Raw genomic sequence first — 19,730 nt, forward strand, 5'->3', positions numbered from 1 at the left:
TATACACCGATAGATTGATATATATATATATATGGAGGCGAAATGGTTGCACTGTACGTAGACCGCGTTTTTCGATAAAAGCGTCCGCGACGCACGTCTGCTCGGTTCAAATATTCAACGCTAAATAACAGCTGTTAACATGTGGCAATGTGCCCGAATATTACGTGCTAAAATATACCAATTATTCTAACACGCAATACTGCAAGCGTAAGGGATGAAATTTGAGGAGTATTTTATTGAAAAATTAACACATCATTTATGCCTTAAAATAAGCTAGTTGTGATAAATACTATTAATTCAACTTAACATATTTAACAATGTATCTATTAATTGGTCTTATATTTGAAATTGAACAGTTAGCTGTGGGACCATTTTGTTTAAAATCGTAACGCTTAAATACTGTCGCGCGGCGAAAATATTGCTGTAAACTAACATTTCTCTTAAGTTGTTCAGTTAACAGAAAAGAGACGCAGTATATTGTATGGAATTTAAATAACTGCTTGACTGTCTGTTTGCTAATGTACAAATTGTATGCAATTTGAAAGTGAAAGCTCAATCTCTGTTTAGTTCTAAACAGTTTTAATGCAATTGAATCGATTCGTTAGCAAAAATTTAAATTGAAGATCAAGTGTGACCAAACTGATTTACCCAAGAAATAATTAATATGTGTTTAGTATCTGTTAACATTTTTGGCGCTCTTCGACAATTGGTTAACATAAAGAGAGAGTCATTTGCTGTCAAAGCTAATTTGCTCTCGCGAGAGCGCTCTGTCAGTGCTGTAAAATGTTCTGCTACAATTAGTATGCAGTTGGCTATTTTTGAGTATTTATTTAGTTTTTACACAGCCAGCCGGTGGGGCAGTGTATCGCTGCACTCCTTGAAAAACGCTTTAATTGAATTAAAAATCTTACGAAAATGTCTGGAACGTCCAATCAATGGGAAGTCGTGTCTAAATCGCGCAAACAAAAGAATTTAGAGAAGAAAGTTACCGCTCACACTGAGCAAAAGCGAATTGCCGCCCAGCTTCCGAAGCTGGAAGAGCTTTGTAAGCCGCTTTAATTATTTTTAGTCCAACAACAAATACATATATCAATTCGTATTGCTTATCTACAGTGCCAACGCAGCAATATCGCAACTTATTTGCCAATAACAATATAAACAACAGCAACACAAATAACAAATCCGATTCACCAGCTAAATCCACATCGAGCGCTGCATCGGCTTCCTCCAAAAGCAAATCGCCACGCAAGACAAATGCAACTGCGGCGAAATCAAGTGCAACCGATGTGGCAAAAAAGCCGCCGAAACAGGCGGCAAAGGCGAGAACCTTAGAACAGGCAATGAAGCAAATAACGCCTGACGATTTCGCCGCACAGTTGGAACAGGTGAAAATCAGCTGTCCGGGCTCGCAGCTGCGTTGGCTGAGCAATGTAAGCGAATAGTTGATAAGAGCGGAATACATGTTGACCTGCATTGCGCGGCTATATGTGTTAATTGTGCCATTTTTACATATTTTTTCCTTTTATATTGTGTTGTAGGAGCAGTTAGCCGGCTTTGCGCGATTTTTATTTATTATTTCACAGTCAATTATGACATATATTATTTTGCCACTAAGATTTCTCACTGTCTTCTCAGATTTCCAGCTATTTGAATAGCCGTCTCGCATTTGATTGTGATCCCACGTTTTCCGGTCGGAGTGCCCAATATCCTAGCAACTTAGCCAGCGCTGCCTTAAAGCAATCCATTCTGGATTTTCTACGCAGTGTGGGCGAAACGAATCTGGAGTATTTCTTCTACTCTCTGCTGGATAGCATGGCCACAGAACTGAACAGTGGGCAAAATGTCGTTGGCTATAAGTTCGTGTTGCAGTTAATCGGACAGAATTGGCCAGCCATATGCTCGCATAATATGGCTAAGACGGCGCTACTGCGTAACTCTTACCAGAATCGAAGCAATATCTGTTTGAGCATACTCTGGGCTATCGGCCAAGGGGGTCATCAGAATCTGACAGAGGGCGTTAAGGTGTGGCAGAATTTGATGCTGCCCAATCTGGAGCTGAAGAGCTTGTCTAAATTTGTCGTGGAGCATATTGAGCGTGTTCTCAATGCAGCTGCAGCTCGCAAAGGTGAAGCGTTGCTGATTAATCAACAGGAGTTTTTCGACTGCTACAATGCACTGAATGGGAATTACAACAACTTTAGCAAGGAGCAACAGGCGAGTCTCAAACGAAGCGCCAAACAACTGTTGGTAAGTAACGATAACGATAGGCAAAGCGAAAAGTGCGGCATTTCATAGCCTTTGAAATATCTAAATATGTAATATGTATGAATATCTGAAATATTTTATAGCTATTATTATGGAAATAACGAGCGGAGTTCACAAAGTTGCAGACATATAAGTTAAAATAATTGTTTTCAGCATATCGGCCTTTCTAATAGTAACGATGTTTATTTTGCACATCCCTGGCCAGGGCTGCAATTCAACTTGCGCCTTTTCAATTGAAGCTTAAATTTAAAATTAACTAATGTTTTCTTTTATTAAATTATTACTTTATTATTTTCTGATTCGCAGCAACTGTACATTGCCAGCCCTGTGAAGCAGGCGAACATTTTCCTCACACTCTTACGCCTGATTAATTCAAATAATCAACGCACAGAGATCGAGGGCTGCATTAGCTGTCTGCTGAGCAGTGGAGCGGATGATTGTTTCAAAGTGTGGCGCATGAACTACAAAAAACAGCAAATTCCCAGTTGTATACTATTGATGGCTATAGGTAATATTTCAATAATTTTCACAACTAAGTTGGTCTTAATTATTTATATATTCAATTTGACAGTTAACGATTGGGAAGGCCCCGCCAAGGCGCTGGCTCAGTCGCCCGCGTTTCTTTCTTTTCTGCAGAGTGTCAAACATTTAAATATCGAGTTGCAATCAAACAAACGCAAAGATATATGCGTTGACGATTTAGAAGCAATTTTAAAGGTAAGTTAAGTAAGTTATGTTAATTTGAAGCTATCAACTTGTGCTCCACTTTGTAACGTCTTAAGCATTAGCTGGTCACACTATTCTGCTGGGCCAGCTGTTCGAGTTGTGTGTTCGCTGTGGCTGTGAATGGTCAGACGCCATTGTGTACACGTTGCGCGCTGAATGTCAGTTTATTGCAAGTGGCTGCGCAACAAAAAAAAAGTATTTTTCGTCTCAGTCTAGTTCTGCCATAGAAATTGAAAAAGAACGGAAAAACAAACTTTTCCAATTGGAATATTGCAATTAGTGTTCAAAGTAATTTGCGCCAAAACGATTGTTAAATGTCGGACGAAAAACAAAAGGCGAAAAGCTAAAAGACGCTGACGTCGACGCCGCGGCTGCTGCTACTCTACGTCGTATTTGCCGGGCGCACACTTAATTTCTCTTTTTTAAAGTGCGTTTAATTAGGTGTGCGCGTGTGTGTATGTGTGCGTGCGCGTTTGAATGCGTGTGTGCATTTTTTCAGTCATGGCGTTGCCATGCGGCCGAACTACTTTTCTTACCACTGTTTATTTGTGTGTGCGCTCAGAACGCTTATCGCATGCAGCCGCTTTTTATGATGATCTAGCGTCACTTTTTCTATATGGATGATGTGTTATAGCTGCGATTGGCTGTTACCCTCACCACAATCTCCCCTCTACCGTTGCAGCACACCCTTGTTGCTTGCTTGCGCAGCAGCAGCAGCGGCGTTGAATTTTATTTTCGGCTTGAGATAAGAAATGCTCAGGCGATGCTCTGACCGCTGTCCACTGACCACGTCACTAATGCCAACGCAGTGGGCAAAGGAGACGAAGAAGAAGAAACAGAGGCAGACGCAGGCCAACCACTAACAAGTTTTTTCTTTTTTTTTTCTGATTGTCTAGCCATTTTCTTGCACGTGGCTGTGGCTGATTTTCTCTTTTGCTTTCCAACCTGCTACGTTGTCAATTTTTCATGTGCGAATATGCCTATGTTAATATACATATTACAAATTCTTTTTTTTTTACACCTTTTCATCGCTACAGAAGCTTGCGGATTGTACAGTTCATTCAACTTGTTTGATTATCAACAGTTGTTGTTGCTTTACATGCTCTGTGTGTGTATGTAAATACATGCATATGTATGCGATTACCGCTATTGCTTTTTTATTGTATTTTAAAACAATATCAAAGCTGTTAGCTCTCTCTCTCTCTCTCTCCTTCAATCTCGCAAATGCTCGTGCCCTCTCAATTGTTGAGGCTCTCAGAATTCTTCTCTCTTTTCTTACGCTCTCCTTGCTGCTCAGCTGATGACGCGTCATCAGATTTCTGTGGTGCGCCCTTATGACGTATGCAGCTGCTGCTGCCGCTGGCCGGGCGAGCGCCTCTGCTACTGCGATTCTGTTATTCTTTTCGTTTGACGCTTTATCTTGCGCGCCATTTGCCTAGCCCGCATTCGCGTTTGTGTCAAGCTGCGCGCTGTTTGCTACGTGCAAATTGTTTGTGCACTTTTTGTTGTTGTTGTTTTTATTTTTTTAATTGCGACTCTCACTGACCGCTGAACTTGTCTACTGCTTAATCGTCTCTTTTATTTAATTGCGACTCGATGACAGACTTAAAGCTTTCGCAAGCTCAATAAAAAAAAAAAAAAAAAAAAGTAATTTTCTTATACATATATATTTATCGCGAATTACTTTGAATAATTGCATTATAAATTGGAAAACGTGAAAAGTAATAAAAAACAAACACTCAACTCATAAATATTATTTGTGCATTTTTTAACGACAGTACTTACTAAAATACTCGCAGCTGCAGAAATTTAGTTGAAATTAAAAGCGAAAAAAAAAAAATAAAACAAACAGAAACAAATAAATAAGTAAAATTATGGCTCAGGTAAAACCGAAACAAAGCAAACAGGGCAAACAAGCGCCTGCCGCCAAGAAGGTAATAATATATAGAGGCTCTTCTCGCCTTTATCTTTTCGAGCTGAAGTAGCTTTTTAACTATGACTTAATACTCTTGCTATCTCGCTCGCGCAGTCAACTTTGAACTATCATCTTTAATGGCTTTCTCTCTCCAACTCGCTCGCTCTATCTATTCACAGACCGTTCAGGAGAAGACCAGTGCACAACAGAAAAAGAACAAACAGAACGCTGCGTCGCAGAAAAAGAAATGCGGCTGCTGTAAATGGACGCTGGGCAGCATCTTTATCATTGCTCTAATAGCGGGTGCCCTCTGCTACGATACGGAGGTGAATGGCAAAGGTGTCTTTGAGAACTCTGCCACCGGCAAGGTGCTGAAGAACGCCGGCGTTCTGCCGCAAGTGCAGCGCGGCTGGTATGTGACAATGGGAGCCGGCGCACGCGGCTACAAATGGGCCGAACAGCATATTCCGCCGTATGCCCAGCCGGCGATCAAGACGGGCATCGATGTGTGGAAGATCGCACGGAATGCCTGCTGCAGTGCCTATACGAATGCCCTCAACTACTGGCGCTCCCAGTGGCCGGCGGTGGCCAAGTTTGTGAGTAGCTGACATCATACTTCCTTAACTATTTTCGTTTTGAAAACTGAACACGGTCAAGCATCATCTTCTTTGTTATGCTTTTGTTGTTGACTGTTTGATGGCAAACTGGTTTGCGGCGCTGTTCACTCCTCGCTCCACCGGTTTTGCCACACTCTCGCCACTCATCTTATCTCTCTCATTCTCTGCTCTTGCCTTCTCCCAGATTGATCAATATCTGCCCAATTTCTCGCATAAATTGGAGGCCTTCGCCGCGGGCGCCAAGGATCTGGCCGTCAACAGCTACGACAAATCTGCCACCCTAATCAAGGAGAAGGTGCTGGTGTAAGTGTATTTTTGGTATATATAATCTAGATTATAGTGGGGATACAGGTATTAGATAAATACGTGATTGTGTTAGGAATTTAGATTAGTTAAATATAAGTTTGTTATGAGATTACATATTCGTTGGATATATATGAGATTGAAATTATATATTATAAATATATATAAATATATATATTATAAATATATATAAATATATATATTATAAATATATATAAATAGAGAGTATTCAGATAATAATAATCTTACTATTACAATAATTAATGAGGAAGAACTTTTATAGTCATTGTAGAGTTAAATCTCTTTAAATTTCCGTACCATTTACATATTTATTACGTTTTAAATATGTAAATTGTATAAAAATTTCATCTAGACATTTTAATCTTAATTGACTTCAAAATTGTGCATAGAGTGTTTTAATCTTAATATTTTGTGTCATTCTCTCAATCTTCAATCTCAAAAAAATTTATAATGCTCTCTTTTGTTTTTTGTAGTGGTCGCTTCTCACCGGAGAACATTAATCAGGCGTTCAACCAGACTCGAAATGCGGCGCTCGAGTATTACAATCAGTTCCACAAAAAGGTCGATGCATATGCCAAGCTCAAATGATTTTAAGCGTCTGGAACGCTTAGCAATACACTGAAACAACAACAGCAGCAATAACAACAGCAGCAACAACAACAACAGCAACAACAGCAGCAGCATGCACAACAACACATCATAGTCAAGAAAACAAGGAAAAGAAAAAAACAAAAAACAAAAACAATTTATAGTAAAAGCCACTTTAATGCAAACACCTTTCGGTATATAGTTTAAAAGCAACCACAACATATTGAAGTAACAGCAAATGTTAAAGATCTGTAACAGCATTTTGCCAACATTTGCTGTTGCTTATCTACAAATTATAATTCTACAAACAGTAACAATTAGTAAATTAAACATAATCAGCATTTAGTTGTAATGAAAAACAAACAAAAAGGAGAACCAAAAAAAAAAAAAAAAAAAGCGGATTGTATATCTTGTAAATGAGCTCGCGAAACGTTTTATGAACTTTTTCTAAAATCGAGCAAATCACTAACAAAATCGAAATCGCATTTTGTTGAAACATGGGGAGAAAAACGTGACGCGAGTTTTGTTTCACGTATTTTTTTTTGGTTAAGCAATATTTTCAAAATTGTTTTCGTTACAAATTTCCCAAAAATTTTGCATTTTTAACGAATTTCCATGTAAATTGTAAATTCTTTTGTGGCGCGCAACGAAATAAAATTAAGAAAATGAAAAAACTAAAAAAAAAAATTATAATAATAAATCAACAAACAACAACTCAACAAACATTTCCAATTGCATTTCAGAGCAACAAAAAAACGAAGTGAATAATTAAATAAATATATAAATTAATTTAAAAGAATTTAGCTACTTAGATATTTAAAGGTTTCCTTTTTAAATATTTATCCTAATGTAGTTTTTTGTCTGTGCATGGGAATTTTTTAGAGACTTTCAAATGTGTTTTAGTCATTTCTTCTTTAAACAATTTTTCAATTTTTAATTCAATTTGTAAATTAAACGTATTGAAGGATTTTGCATAAATAAAAGTTGAAGTGGATAAAGTAAAAATATAAAACTTGTTTTCAATTGCATTAAATGATAAATGTTAACATACAGATATGTTGCATCAAAGTTTTGCTGGGGACTGTTAACTGTTAACAACAACACTGTAGCAACGAATGGTACATTTTTGAATTTTGCGACTTAAGATATCAGGTAAGACCCACACTGCAAACTAACAGTAGGATATTTTAGCACATTTAGTATTGGGGTTTAACTCTTAATACATAAAATTGCCACTGCAAAAACACAACGTTATTTTGGTACATCTTATTCAATGTTAAATGCTTACAGTGAGCTGTTAGCTGTTGCACTGCTAACTAGCTAGTACAGCAACCAATGGTTTTTTTAGTACACTGTAGAAAACGCTGTAATTGTTTATTATCCACTAGCGCATACTACAACCTCTGTTATTGAAATATTTTGGTACAAAACTGATATCGTCTACATAAGTACATACATAGATTGCTTACAGAGATGCGTTAACTTTTGTTGAAACTAGACTTACAACAACCACTTTGAAGGGGTAAGTTTTACCGTGTGGCATGTTAACAGCGAGGGGAATCCTTAATAAAAAAGGACTGTAACTTCATTCTAACTGCCAACACTGTTATTCTACTATGATTAAAATGTTAACATAGGCAAGTTAGTTTATGTGATTATACATACAAAATCAAAATTAAATATTATAGTTAAATAAATATATTTAATTTAGGTTTCATTAAGAAACTTTAAAACCGTTCAAAGACCTAAGTAAAAGTCTTATTAAAAATGTAAGAAAAAATTAAAATAAAGAGTTAAATTTTGCCAAATTTTATAAAAGCAATTCTCATATAAAGCTTTGACACTATTAACTATTAATATTGTGAACAAACAGTGGCAGTTACAAATTTAAATGGCAACGGCTCGACCCCTTCAGCCAATTCGCCGCAACTAAGATTTTCGGAGTCGCCGTTCGGCTGCACGTGTTTCGGCTGTTAGTCACGCTTCGGCTTCGGTGGTCGGCCGAGATGTAAGTGTACGACGATTCAGGCAGGAATGATTGAAAAGCTTTCCGCTTTCGTGCAGTCTGAAACGAATGTCAATTCGCGTCGCACGTGTTTCGGATGCAAGGCATCTTGTGGTTGTCGCAGTGTCGTATCGGTACGCCGTGCGCCACGTCCTTTTGCGGCGAGCGCTTTGAATGCATTTCTGATCAACACAAGTCGCCGACGTTGTTTTCGTTGTCTTCTCTCTTGCCGTCGCCGTTACTATCGCTGCCGTTGTCGCTGTCGCAGTCGGTGTCACAGTCGGTGTCGCTGTCATCGTAGCCGTCGCAATTGCCGCCGCCGCCGCCGTCGCCATTGTCGTCGCCGTTACCGCAAAGGCCAAAGCAGCGAAAGTGCATGCAAAACGTAGTGAAAGTTGTGCAACACGTTTAAACGTGTCTGCCAAACAGTGTGACCAACTGAGTTGATGTGTGTGTGTGTGTGTGCTGTCGCATTTAAATAAATAACGTACGAAAAATTGAAAGAAGGAACAAAACAGCTGTTTCGCATCCCGCTCTGTTATGCAGCTCAAAGGACATTCTTGGTATTTACGACTAAATTCCTTGTAAGTTATTTATGTACAGTAAGGCGTCCAATAGCGAATAGCTTTCTGCACATTTCTCTGATTCTGTCTGCTATTCATTTCTGTCTGGATTTTATCCATATTCTTATTTTTATTCTTATTTTGGAGCACATTCCTTGTAAATAATTTTTGTACAGTAAAGTGTCCAATAGCAAACAGCTTGCCGGACATTTTATTTTGCCTGCCTTCAAAGCTATTTACTTTATACTGTGACAGAATGCTGTGAATATACAGTTAAGCAGGTCTGTCGAGAACATTTTTTTTACTATGCAAAACTTTTATTAATTTTTAAATGACTATGCAATAAATCAAGTTTTACGTTACTCTCCCCTGATATTAAATTACAGTATATTCTATTTCTTTTGTAATGTTCAAATTTAGATTTTTTTTTAAATGAACGTAAATTTTCGATTAATCATAATGTAATATTTGTATATATATGCAATATATTTATATTTTAATAATTCTAAAATTTGTTTATTTATTTTCTGTTTTTAGTATTTATTTATTTAATAATTTCAGTTAAGCTCTCCAGATCTGCCGCCTCTATAATTAATTATTACAATTTGTTTTTATTTATTTCATTTTATAATTTTATTTTATAGTCCTATTGTTTTTTTTTGTTTTTTTCTTTCGTTGTTTTATTATTAGACAATTCATTATTTATTATTATAATATAATTATAACGAGTATTCAAAATTTTGTTTTGTTTTTAAAGTTACGTTTAAATTTGGGTAGTTTAAGGTTTAATATTTTAAGCTGAACTTTAAATAGGAAAATGTTTGTCTGGCTGGTGTGGAAGACCCAATTATTATTGATGTGACTTTATTTTTATCGACTCGGCAAATCAAACTGCTTGCGTTTGCTTAAGTTAAAGTTTTTTCTTTTACTGTATTTTTCCCAATGTGCTACGGTTGCATTCTATGCTCGGCGCCTCTTTTGGCGAGAGAGGGAACCACAGCACGTACACGGCTCATTTGACTTGCATCTAACTGTAACTGGCCCGCTTGCTATCGGATCAGGTGTATCCGAGTTGGGGTAGGACACGGGTAGATTACCCCTATTCTCGCTTACATATAAATCAAAGTAAAATATTTATTTCACATCGGAAATGAAGTCAGACAAGCGACGTGATTTAATGCTAATCGAAAATGCATTTGTTACAATTTTTGTGCAGCAACTAGAGAAAAACCCCGCGCAATAAATATACGTACTTCAGATACACTTACGGAAATATACAGTGCTTATCATAATTATAGCCCACCCTGCAACTTAAACTTTGAGCCCGTTGTAACAAAATTTTTAAGGTTTTTTAAAAATAAATTTTACAGCACATTATAGACTGGAGCATGTTCAGTAGATTTTATCAAAATTTTAGTTCAATTTATGGAAAACTAAGAAAGAACCGTTAACTTTTGCTCTGTGCTAGCATTTTTGCTTGCATTTTTGTGTATCATAATTATAGCCCACTGTCGCAAATTTGAATTTATTAAGTGCGGAACAGACTTTTGGCTTTGCAGACATTGTAATTAAGTAAATTTAGATAGTTTTTAAGAGATGCCGCTTGGAAAACAATTATCTTATTATGAAAAGGGCCGTATTTTCTCACTTTTCGAGTCAGGAGAGTCTATTTCGAGTATTTTACGAATTTTGAAAAAAAGTCAAAGTGTAATTAAAATTTTTTTGGATAACCCCGAAGAATAAGGATCAAGAAGACGTATTACTAATTGCGCACGATAAACACAAAATTATTAAGAAAGCCAGCAACAGCTCAACCGCTTGTACAGCTTTGGCCTCACATGTGGGCGAATCTATGTCAGCGATGACTGTTTGGCGAGTACTTAAGAGCTCAGGAATCATAAATAGGTCTAAACTGACCAAAGCATCCATGTTGCTAAGTCGCCACAAGGTTGCTCGACTTGGTTTTGCCGATGGACATACTGCGACCGATCTGACATACGCGCGTTTGAATCATCGTCTTTTGGCTTACAGTATATTTATAAATTTTTACCCTAACAGGTCGTATTTTCTGATGGGAAGAAGTTTAACCTGGATGGTCCTGATGGGTTTGATACTTATTAGCATGATTTGAGGAAGGATCCTATGTTTTTTTCAAGGATAAACTTTGGAGGTGGCTCCGTCATGATTTGGGGTCCATTTTTTTCATTTGGTACCTGGGAATTGAAGTTTGTAACGAACCGAATGAACAGTGAAGAGTATATTCAGGCTCTGGATAGTATTCTCATTCCATATTCAAGGGAATTACGTGAGAAACCAATGGTTTTCCAACAGGATAATGCCAGAATCCATGTGAGCAGACGTACAAAAGAGTGTTTGGAGGAATGTCATGTTGATGTCCTTGACTGGCCAGCATGTTTTGGGGATCTCAACCCGATAAAAATGTCTGGGGTAATCTTGCAAGACGTGTGTATGCCAAAAATCGCCAGTTGGAGACAGTTGGATATCTTAAAACGCAAATTCTAAACGACAATGACTAAATAACAAAGTTTCGAAAAGGACCTTTTATTAAATTTAGTGGTTTCAATGAGGAAGAGAATTTTTGAGTTAACTAAGACAAATGGAGGCCGGACTAAGTATTAACATTAGTTTTTCCATTAATCCGCAACGAATTCGGATTTTTTTTACAAAAATATGAATATGGGCTATAATTTTGATACAGAAAATGGTGCTGTTTTTCCTTGTTTTTTACTTCTTTTTAAGAAATCGTTATTAAATCGTGAATTTTAAGTGAAAAAGTTTTTTGCCATTCATAATTGAAATATTGAACTACTCATTTTTGAAGATTTTGAGGAAATATTCGATTTGGGAAAAATTTTCAGCCGATTCGTTTAAGTGGATTAAAAGTGGGCTATAATTATGATAAGCACTGTATATGTATATATATATACGTATATATAGATATGTATGTTCCTTTAGTTGGTTTCATTGCTCGCTACTTTGGCAACTTTGTCTCAGCTGCTGATTTCTGGGGCGTGATCCCGCACACTTTTCCACCCGTGGCTGCCGTCCGCCCCTTATTTTTGTTTGTTTTATTTTTGTGTCTTTCACGAATCGAAGTTTGCTTTTTGATTTGAAACTTTGGCCAAGTTACTTTTAACTTATCTATTTCTGATTCCGCTTGGCGTTGCTTCCGCATGTCCAATTCCGTGTTCCTTCCCATGTCCTTTCTCCAAGTGGACAAGTGAGTAGGAGCTGCTCGTTGAGTGATTTGTTGATACTGTCGGAGATTTTTCTTTTCTTTAGTGAGTGACAAATGATGTTAGTTATTCGTGTTAAAACATTTCAACCGCTGACTGACTTTTTTTGCGTTTCCCTCTGACAGCTAATCTTGGCTATGAGAAACAATATGAAAAAGCTAAGAGAGGAGACAGAAGAATGGGGAAGCCAGTGAAGCCATATGAGATAAAAGACAGGAGAAAAGAGAGACGAGGGAATAAAGAATAGAGATGAGAGAAATGAGAAGCGAGATGAGAAAAGAATAGAGTAAATGAGAGAAGAGAGAAAAAAGTAAAACTTAAGACAAAAGAGAAGAGAGCGAAGAGGGACAAAGAAAGATAAAGAGGGGCGAAAGAAAGATAAAGATAAGAGAAATGAGAAGAGAGGAAGAAAAATGATCGAGAGAACGAAGAAAAAATTTATAGTATAGATAGGCAAGAAAATGAGAGAGAAGTGGAATGCTAAAAAAGTAGAAAATAGAAAATGGAAGATAGAATATATATTATAGAGAGAAAATAAAAGAAAGGAGAGAAGACAGAGACAAGAAATCAAAAAAGCAAGTCGGAAAAATGGATAGGAGTAGGAAAAGGTAAAGGAGACAGGAAGTTTATTATATAGTGACAAGAGAAAAGGAAAAAGAGAAGACAAATTTGTGTTTAAAATTTGATTATATGTTCATTTAATTTGTTTCTTTCCCGAACATACAATGGAAGCGGAAGGAAGCTTGTAAAAGCTGATAAAATTTCTAAGAAAATTCGAATTATTCCATGCTGTAAATGCTGCTTTTTTAACATCTATACAAAATTATATCCTAATTGTTATTTTTGGGGCCAAAGAAGTTTTTCTGATATATGAAGCTAAAAGAAACTGTTTAGGATTACAAAGAAAAGCACATTTTCGTATAAATATAAATGATGTTTGGAAGCCCAAAGATGAAACTTTTCGTCTCCTTTATGAATTATATTTCCTATATTAGACAATTTACTTTGCATTGTAAAATACGAACTTGAAATTGAAATTTGAAATGAATTTCCAAACGCTGAACAGTCAATGTCAAGTGCCATCAATTTGGCCTAGAGGCCGCCTCCTCATTTTGATCTGCTTGACTTTTTGACACGAGCCGCTCATTATACAGTGCCCCATTTGTTCACTCACACTTATGCCATTGTTAAGTTTGCTCAGGAAATGTTTATCTGGGATTTGGTAGTAGAATATTTCTGGCCCAAATAAAAGTTTGCCACTGTAGAGAGGCAAATGTTGTCATGTAAATGCTTTACAGGAATCTTACTGTCAAATATTTGCTGAGCAGACTGTAATTAATTTCGGGAAACTCGCTGAAGGACACTTGCGGTTGCCTCAGGCGTGGCAATGAAAATGTCAAAATTGGCCACGAAAAATCACTGAGAGTGTGGCAATGGAATTTTTACCAGTTACGTTGAGCGAAGCCGGATAAAGAACCTGCAACAATTTTCATTGCTGTTGTGGAACGCGCCGGTTGCAAAGTGAAAACTGGAATTCGCCGTTTTGGCAGCCACTTTTATCCCTAATATCCCCGTTGCCAGGCAGCAGGCAGCGATAGGCGGTGGAGTGGAAGTTGCGGGCAGCAATTAATTAGACGCCGCTAAAAACAATAACAAAAGATGAGCTTGTCGCTCATTAATCTTATGACCTCATAAACACCACAAAGGACACATGTCATGGGCTTAAGAGTAGTTCGACATGCCGTTGGCACGAACAACGCCGACAACGATACAGAGCTCAACAGCGGATGCGCTCCACTCATCACTTCTCACGTGCTTTGAATTGAATTTCGGCTTTACTCACATTTCTCCTCCCTCCCTCTCTCTCTCGTCTACTCTCCTCTTCGCTCTGTTTTGTCTTTATTTACTTCTTTTGAATACCCTACGGGAAAAGTAAGCAGTGAAAGCAGGTAGATTGTTAGGCATGTGTGGAAAGTAGATGGAAGAGGACAGAAGGATAAAGGAGAAGAATTACATATATTTGGAGATGTGCTGTAAAGATGATTTTGTAAGGTTGGATATATGTTGATTAGATTAGTTATATTGTTAAAGAGAAATATGTAAATAAAGTCAAGCTGAAATAAGGTCTCTAGATTGTAAAGGATCGTCTGGAATTGACTAGACCCATCGATACCTTGGTCCGTTCACGAACAATGGCTTCCTAAGACTATTGGCTCTTTCACTTTTCTGCTACAACTTTTTCCCCCAAGGGAAATATCTTACGTTCTTAAAATTCTAAAGTTCCTAAATAAATAGAAATTTTAAAACAGAACTTTTTTCTCGAAGTTGATTTAAATTGCTGGGTATCTGCCACTTGGGCATTTACATGTTGGTTTCTTTTTTGTTTTTGGTTAGCTTTTGTGGTTACCTGGCGCCGGGCCGTTGTCCAGGTGATTAATGTGCAGACGTGGCTTGTTTAATTAACTTGTATTTACACACTCACACATACACTTTGCCAAGGACACTAGCATATATGAGCATGCACACACAGTCACACTTGGCCACTCACACACTCATTTCCGTTTCGAATGATACCCTAATGGCCAACACTTGTTAACTGGAAGCTCAGAGATTTTGTGTGGGGCTTGCTTTGTTCGGGCGGCTTGCTTACGGCAAACACAAAAAGGCTAAATTGGAATTGCGGTCCAAACGAGTGTAAATGAATACACTCACTTGACAGCGACAGCTCAGACAGGTGTGAGTGCTCTGAATATGCTGGCTCATCTTGCCAAGCAACTAATTTAATAAAGTGATTACAACCACCATGAGTTGCTGTATTTGCGAGTCTGAAGGCAGCCAAAAAGTATTTGATTGCAAAAAAGTGAAAATTAGAGACGATTTGCGTAACGACGATTTGTGTAACTAGGGCAGATTGTGATTTAGATTTTGCGCCTATTGAATGCACTTGACTCGACCTGAAGACATTAATCAAATAAATTGCGTAGGGATACTGTAGCTAAATATTTCTTATTCGGGATTTCTTATTGGCTCAATACATCATACTTGACGATACACTGATCGATATAATTATATGTATCCATGTATTTATTGATACAATTGAATTGAAAACAATTGTGAATTTTATTTAATTAAAAATTGCTTTATTGTTCGGGAATGTTTTTGATATTTTGAGACTAATCTTCACCCTATTATGGAAACTTCTGCAATTATTTTTCAAAGCTTCGATGTACTTACCTTCTCATTCGTTTAGGCATAGCAAAGGAACCTCAATGCACAAAAAATAGTGAGCAGAAAATCAAATCATCAGGGAAACATAATTCCTGTTGCCTACAAAATTCGATTTTTCCCAACTAGACGTAATTTAGATATGCCTTTTTCCATGAAATATATATTAACTTTTATCTAATGCAAAGCACTACTAAATCCCATTTCGTGTTCAAAATTCGATAATTGATAATAGCTTTATATTTTTTGGGAATACTATTTTACATTTCGTTTTCCATTTATTTAAAATATAAATTCTAGAAAGTAACCTACTTGCTAAAACAGAAACTAAAAATACTGTAAACTAGTTTGCTTTATGCTATTATCATGCATCAATAACAGAGCTGCATTCGCCCAAGGACATGGTGTTCACATGACATATTCAAAATTAGTAATTCAACTGGTTCTAGCACGAACCAAAAAAAAAAAAAGATTTACTTTCGGGTGCCAAATATCGAAAATCGCTTTACAAAAGAGAAAGGGAGGGAAAAGGAAAAAATACAAAGTTCGACTACTAAAACGAAAGCAAAGGCAAAAAAAAAAAAAAAAAAAAACAGTTTGGGCACCATTTGCATATTGATGACGCTTTTTTGGGAGCCTTTCGCTGTGTTTTATAATTAAAGCAAAGTTTGTTTAAACTTAATTTTCGGTCGCAACTTTTACGAAATTTCATTAAATTAGCATCGGGTTGGGGTGTGGCATAATTGAAGTCAACTTTAATAGAAGCCCAGACACAATTAACACACAGCTTCCATTCACACCCCATAATTGTTGCATAGTTAATTAACTGTTCCATATACAAAGGTCCCGGATATAGTAATCAGATTTAGTTGACGCTTATAAATTATAAATGAATTGAAGATTCAATGAAATTTCAATCTTAAATCCCTTCAATTTAATAAATGGCGGAATTCATTTTGTGCTTCTCTTACAATTTTCTTTAAAATCAATATTTAATTGAAAATAAATACATAAATATAAATAAAATCTTTAGTTGATTCAATGTTAAAATAATGCAATAAGTTTAGTCTCTATAAGAAAATATTCTTTAGATACTAAATCGAATCATCAGATTAGAGATAAAGTAATTGGATTTTATTGAGTATTAAAAGTTATAAAGATTTTTACTAAATTTTACCTCAACGTTTTCTCGCTTAAATTGTGTTAAATTTTGCATTTCTTATGAAAATCTCTTGGTTTTTAAAAATATTCAATTGAATTAATCATTTTAATTTCATATTTTTAGCGTTGAAATTGTTACACTTCTGATGCAATAATTAATGTATTTAATTTTGCATTTTTTCAACGGGGCTCAAAGTGAATATTCTTGTTTTATTTTCGTTTAAATATTTGAGTTGACTTTAATGAGCATTGCTGTATTTGCTTTTGGGCTTACAATTATATTCCTCTTGATACTCTGTTTATGCAGTTGGATGGGGTATATTGTTTATGTATGGATGTCAATAAAATGATTGATTGTGATTTTTTGATAGCTGATGCTAAAATCGAAAATTAAATTATCCAAGTCTTCATTCAAGTATGTAATTAAAATTCCAAAACCTTGTCTTATATTCAATAATAATACAGCTTTTACCTAGGGTTGCTTACCACTTCTAGATGGTTAGATAGATTTTTATTACATTTCAATAATTTCTGAAAACTTTTTAATATTTAAAAAATAAATATAATAATAATAATTATAATAATATTGCTATGTATAAGTTCATATTTAAAAAACTTAATTCCCTCAAACATATTAATAATTTCACGATTTAATAACACTTGAAATTACAGCCAGTGTTGGTTAATCACTTGCTAGTTCTATACAATACTTTTTAAAGAGAAAGTTTTTTTTATAAATATATGTCAAACAGGGTATTACCTAGTCAAGTCATTGTTTGTTATGCGTTATGTCAATATGGATGCTGCCCACATATATTCGAACCAAAGTTTGGATTTATTTATTTTCTTTTTTTGTTCTGAAATAATGATGTATTTCTTTACTTATGTTTTCTTTCTTTTTTTGTTTAAATAATACCAATGCCATCAACTACATACAAACAAATAAGAACAGAGAGAGAGAGAGAGAGAGAGAGCTTTCGATGAAATTGGTCTGAAATATGGCTTGCTCAGATTCAAAAGCATCAAATTCCCAAAATCCAATTAAAATGTTAATTTTTGGATAAACAATAACAAACAATGCAAATTTTGCCGAGTGCACGGGTCAAAGTACAAGCTGACCTTAACGTGTACCATATACCATATTACACAACAAACAACAACAATGAGAGCAACACACAGACACAGAGATAATCACGGCATTTAATACTTTAATATTACCAATGCTGTCTCTCTCTCTCTCTTTGTCTGTCTCGTTGTCTCTCTGTTTCAATTGTCCTCTGGGCTGTAATAAATGATATTGTTGTACTGCATGTTGTTGTAATTGTGGTTGACATTGTTGTTGCTGGTGTTGCTGTTATTGCGTAATGAGCTGTTTGGGCCGTTGGGCGCCAATCAAACAATGCGCCAAGTGGATATGAAATTAACACGCGCCAACTGTTCCGGCGAAAGACAAACAGTTAATTGTTATTTGAGCAGTAACGGTAATTTGCAATCGGTAATCGAAAAGTACTGAAAGGGACATATTTATTCAGGTCTACTATAGCCTTAAAAACACATTATAGTTCGTTCAATAATGTTTAAGAATGATATAACTATTCAGATATTATAATAAGAAAAGGACAGAGGTTTGAGCGGAAAATAAGGGAGATAAGAACTAAGATAAGCTAAATAGATAATACAGAGAAAAGTGAGGGAAATTACACTTAATAGTTAATCACATTAGGAATAATTGCACAGGTGGTGTCAGTTGCAAGCTTCATTTCGGCGGAGTCCCTTTTATGATCACAATTAACTTCAACAAGAGACAGCTAAAGTTTATTATATTGCCGGGACAAAGAGAGAAATGCATTACCAGACGGGGAAAATGCTTTTTAAATGGACAACAAACCTGCTTAAGCGAAGAGGTTAGGGAGATGAGAAAAAAATTGAAATAGGAAAAGGTGCAAAATTGAGAAAAACAAAGGGAGAGCAAAAGGGATACAGCAGAAAAATGAGCACAATGCATGATAAGGGAACGATTTCTTAGCTTATAAATCTCCCATAAGTAAACAGGATACACTAGAAAGGATACTGATTAAAAATGCATTTTAGTTTGGGTTTTGGATAGCAAAATAAATGAAGCGTGGGCAAGTGTTATTTTAACTTGTACCCCAAGAGACCGGCTGGCTAGGTATTGATAGGTATCGTGAGTTTAGCACTACAACTAGAAGGCGACTCAAACGCCGACACTCTCTCATCAGTAATTTGATCGGGTGCTAACCTCTATCATATATCTCCTTGAACTCTGTGAACCAAACTTGGCTTTGCCAAGCGTCTAGGCACTTCACCCCAAGGGATCGCCCTGCTTTGCTCTAGAGGTAGAAGAGGACCCAGACGACTTTTGATTTAAAGTCTGTCATATGCTCCCTTGAACTTTAGGTACACTCTATAAAAATGTATTTTCTGTTGTTTATCTTCCATAGCCTTCGAAAGTATATAAAATTAATTTTTGTTTACTCTAATTAGTCACTAGGTTAAAAGACTAAGACACTAAATATTGTGAATATTAATAAGACAACAAAAACTCTTATCTAACAATGTGTCTAAATGGGTCTTCCTCTCTCTCTCTCTCTCTCTCTCTCTCTCTCTCTCTCTCTTTCTAAGTCTGTTAATATATTTATAGGTATTTGCTTAAACTCATATTCTAGTTAGTTTCCTAAAATTCTCATATTTATTTGATTTTGTAAACACAATCGCTTAACTAGCTAGATAATAAATATTGATATAGGCGATTGTTTGATTAATTAACTGCATCAGTGCATTAGTAAACCTGACACTGGCAATTAAATGCATATGTAAATAATTGAGTGTTAGACGAATGCTTTGTCAACGATACAAATGTGCATTGAAATTTCAATTTTATGAAAATTGTCGATGGAATTATTGAAATAAATAAATTCATAGCATACTTGAGAGCGTTGCAGCAATTTGAAAAGATGCTAATGTGCGTGTTGAATCTAATTAGATAAATTGATTGTGGACTATCTATCTGGTTTTCCAATTGCAGCTGCTAAATCATGTGGAAATCGACCGAACTACAACAAC

At 36.0% G+C, this 19,730-nt stretch overlaps 1 protein-coding gene across 4 annotated transcripts; it reads left to right on the forward strand.

Moving 5' to 3' along the window:
* Nucleotides 1-833: 833 nt before the first annotated feature.
* Nucleotides 834-6,909, forward strand: LOC6575975 (transmembrane protein 214). Of its 4 annotated transcripts, XM_002001943.4 has the most exons (8): nucleotides 834-1,045; nucleotides 1,114-1,430; nucleotides 1,636-2,247; nucleotides 2,572-2,773; nucleotides 2,837-2,982; nucleotides 5,086-5,502; nucleotides 5,708-5,826; nucleotides 6,321-6,909. In XM_002001943.4, exons 1-8 carry the CDS (start codon nucleotides 916-918, stop codon nucleotides 6,433-6,435), a joined length of 2,058 nt encoding a protein of 685 aa, XP_002001979.1. In that variant the 5' UTR covers nucleotides 834-915; the 3' UTR covers nucleotides 6,436-6,909. The 4 variants fall into 4 exon arrangements, with proteins under 4 accessions (XP_002001979.1, XP_015020392.1, XP_015020393.1 ...); XM_015164906.3 differs by lacking the exons at nucleotides 834-1,045; nucleotides 1,114-1,430; nucleotides 1,636-2,247; nucleotides 2,572-2,773; nucleotides 2,837-2,982 and adding exons at nucleotides 3,111-3,186; nucleotides 4,770-4,925; XM_015164907.3 differs by lacking the exons at nucleotides 834-1,045; nucleotides 1,114-1,430; nucleotides 1,636-2,247; nucleotides 2,572-2,773; nucleotides 2,837-2,982 and adding exons at nucleotides 3,200-3,279; nucleotides 4,770-4,925.
* Nucleotides 6,910-19,730: the final 12,821 nt, after the last annotated feature.

This window comes from Drosophila mojavensis, unplaced genomic scaffold (genome assembly GCF_018153725.1).
Source record: "Drosophila mojavensis isolate 15081-1352.22 unplaced genomic scaffold, ASM1815372v1 contig_36, whole genome shotgun sequence".
NCBI lineage: Eukaryota > Metazoa > Arthropoda > Insecta > Diptera > Drosophilidae > Drosophila > Drosophila mojavensis.

Excerpts from the sequence above, each read along its gene's own strand:
- LOC6575975 (XM_002001943.4), top strand. The coding sequence starts at position 916 with ATGTCTGGAACGTCCAATCAATGGGAAGTCGTGTCTAAATCGCGCAAA. Across the intron at positions 1,046-1,113 it reads TCCGAAGCTGGAAGAGCTTT|TGCCAACGCAGCAATATCGC; the intron begins GTAAGCCGCTTT and ends GCTTATCTACAG. Across the intron at positions 2,248-2,571 it reads GAAGCGCCAAACAACTGTTG|CAACTGTACATTGCCAGCCC; the intron begins GTAAGTAACGAT and ends TCTGATTCGCAG.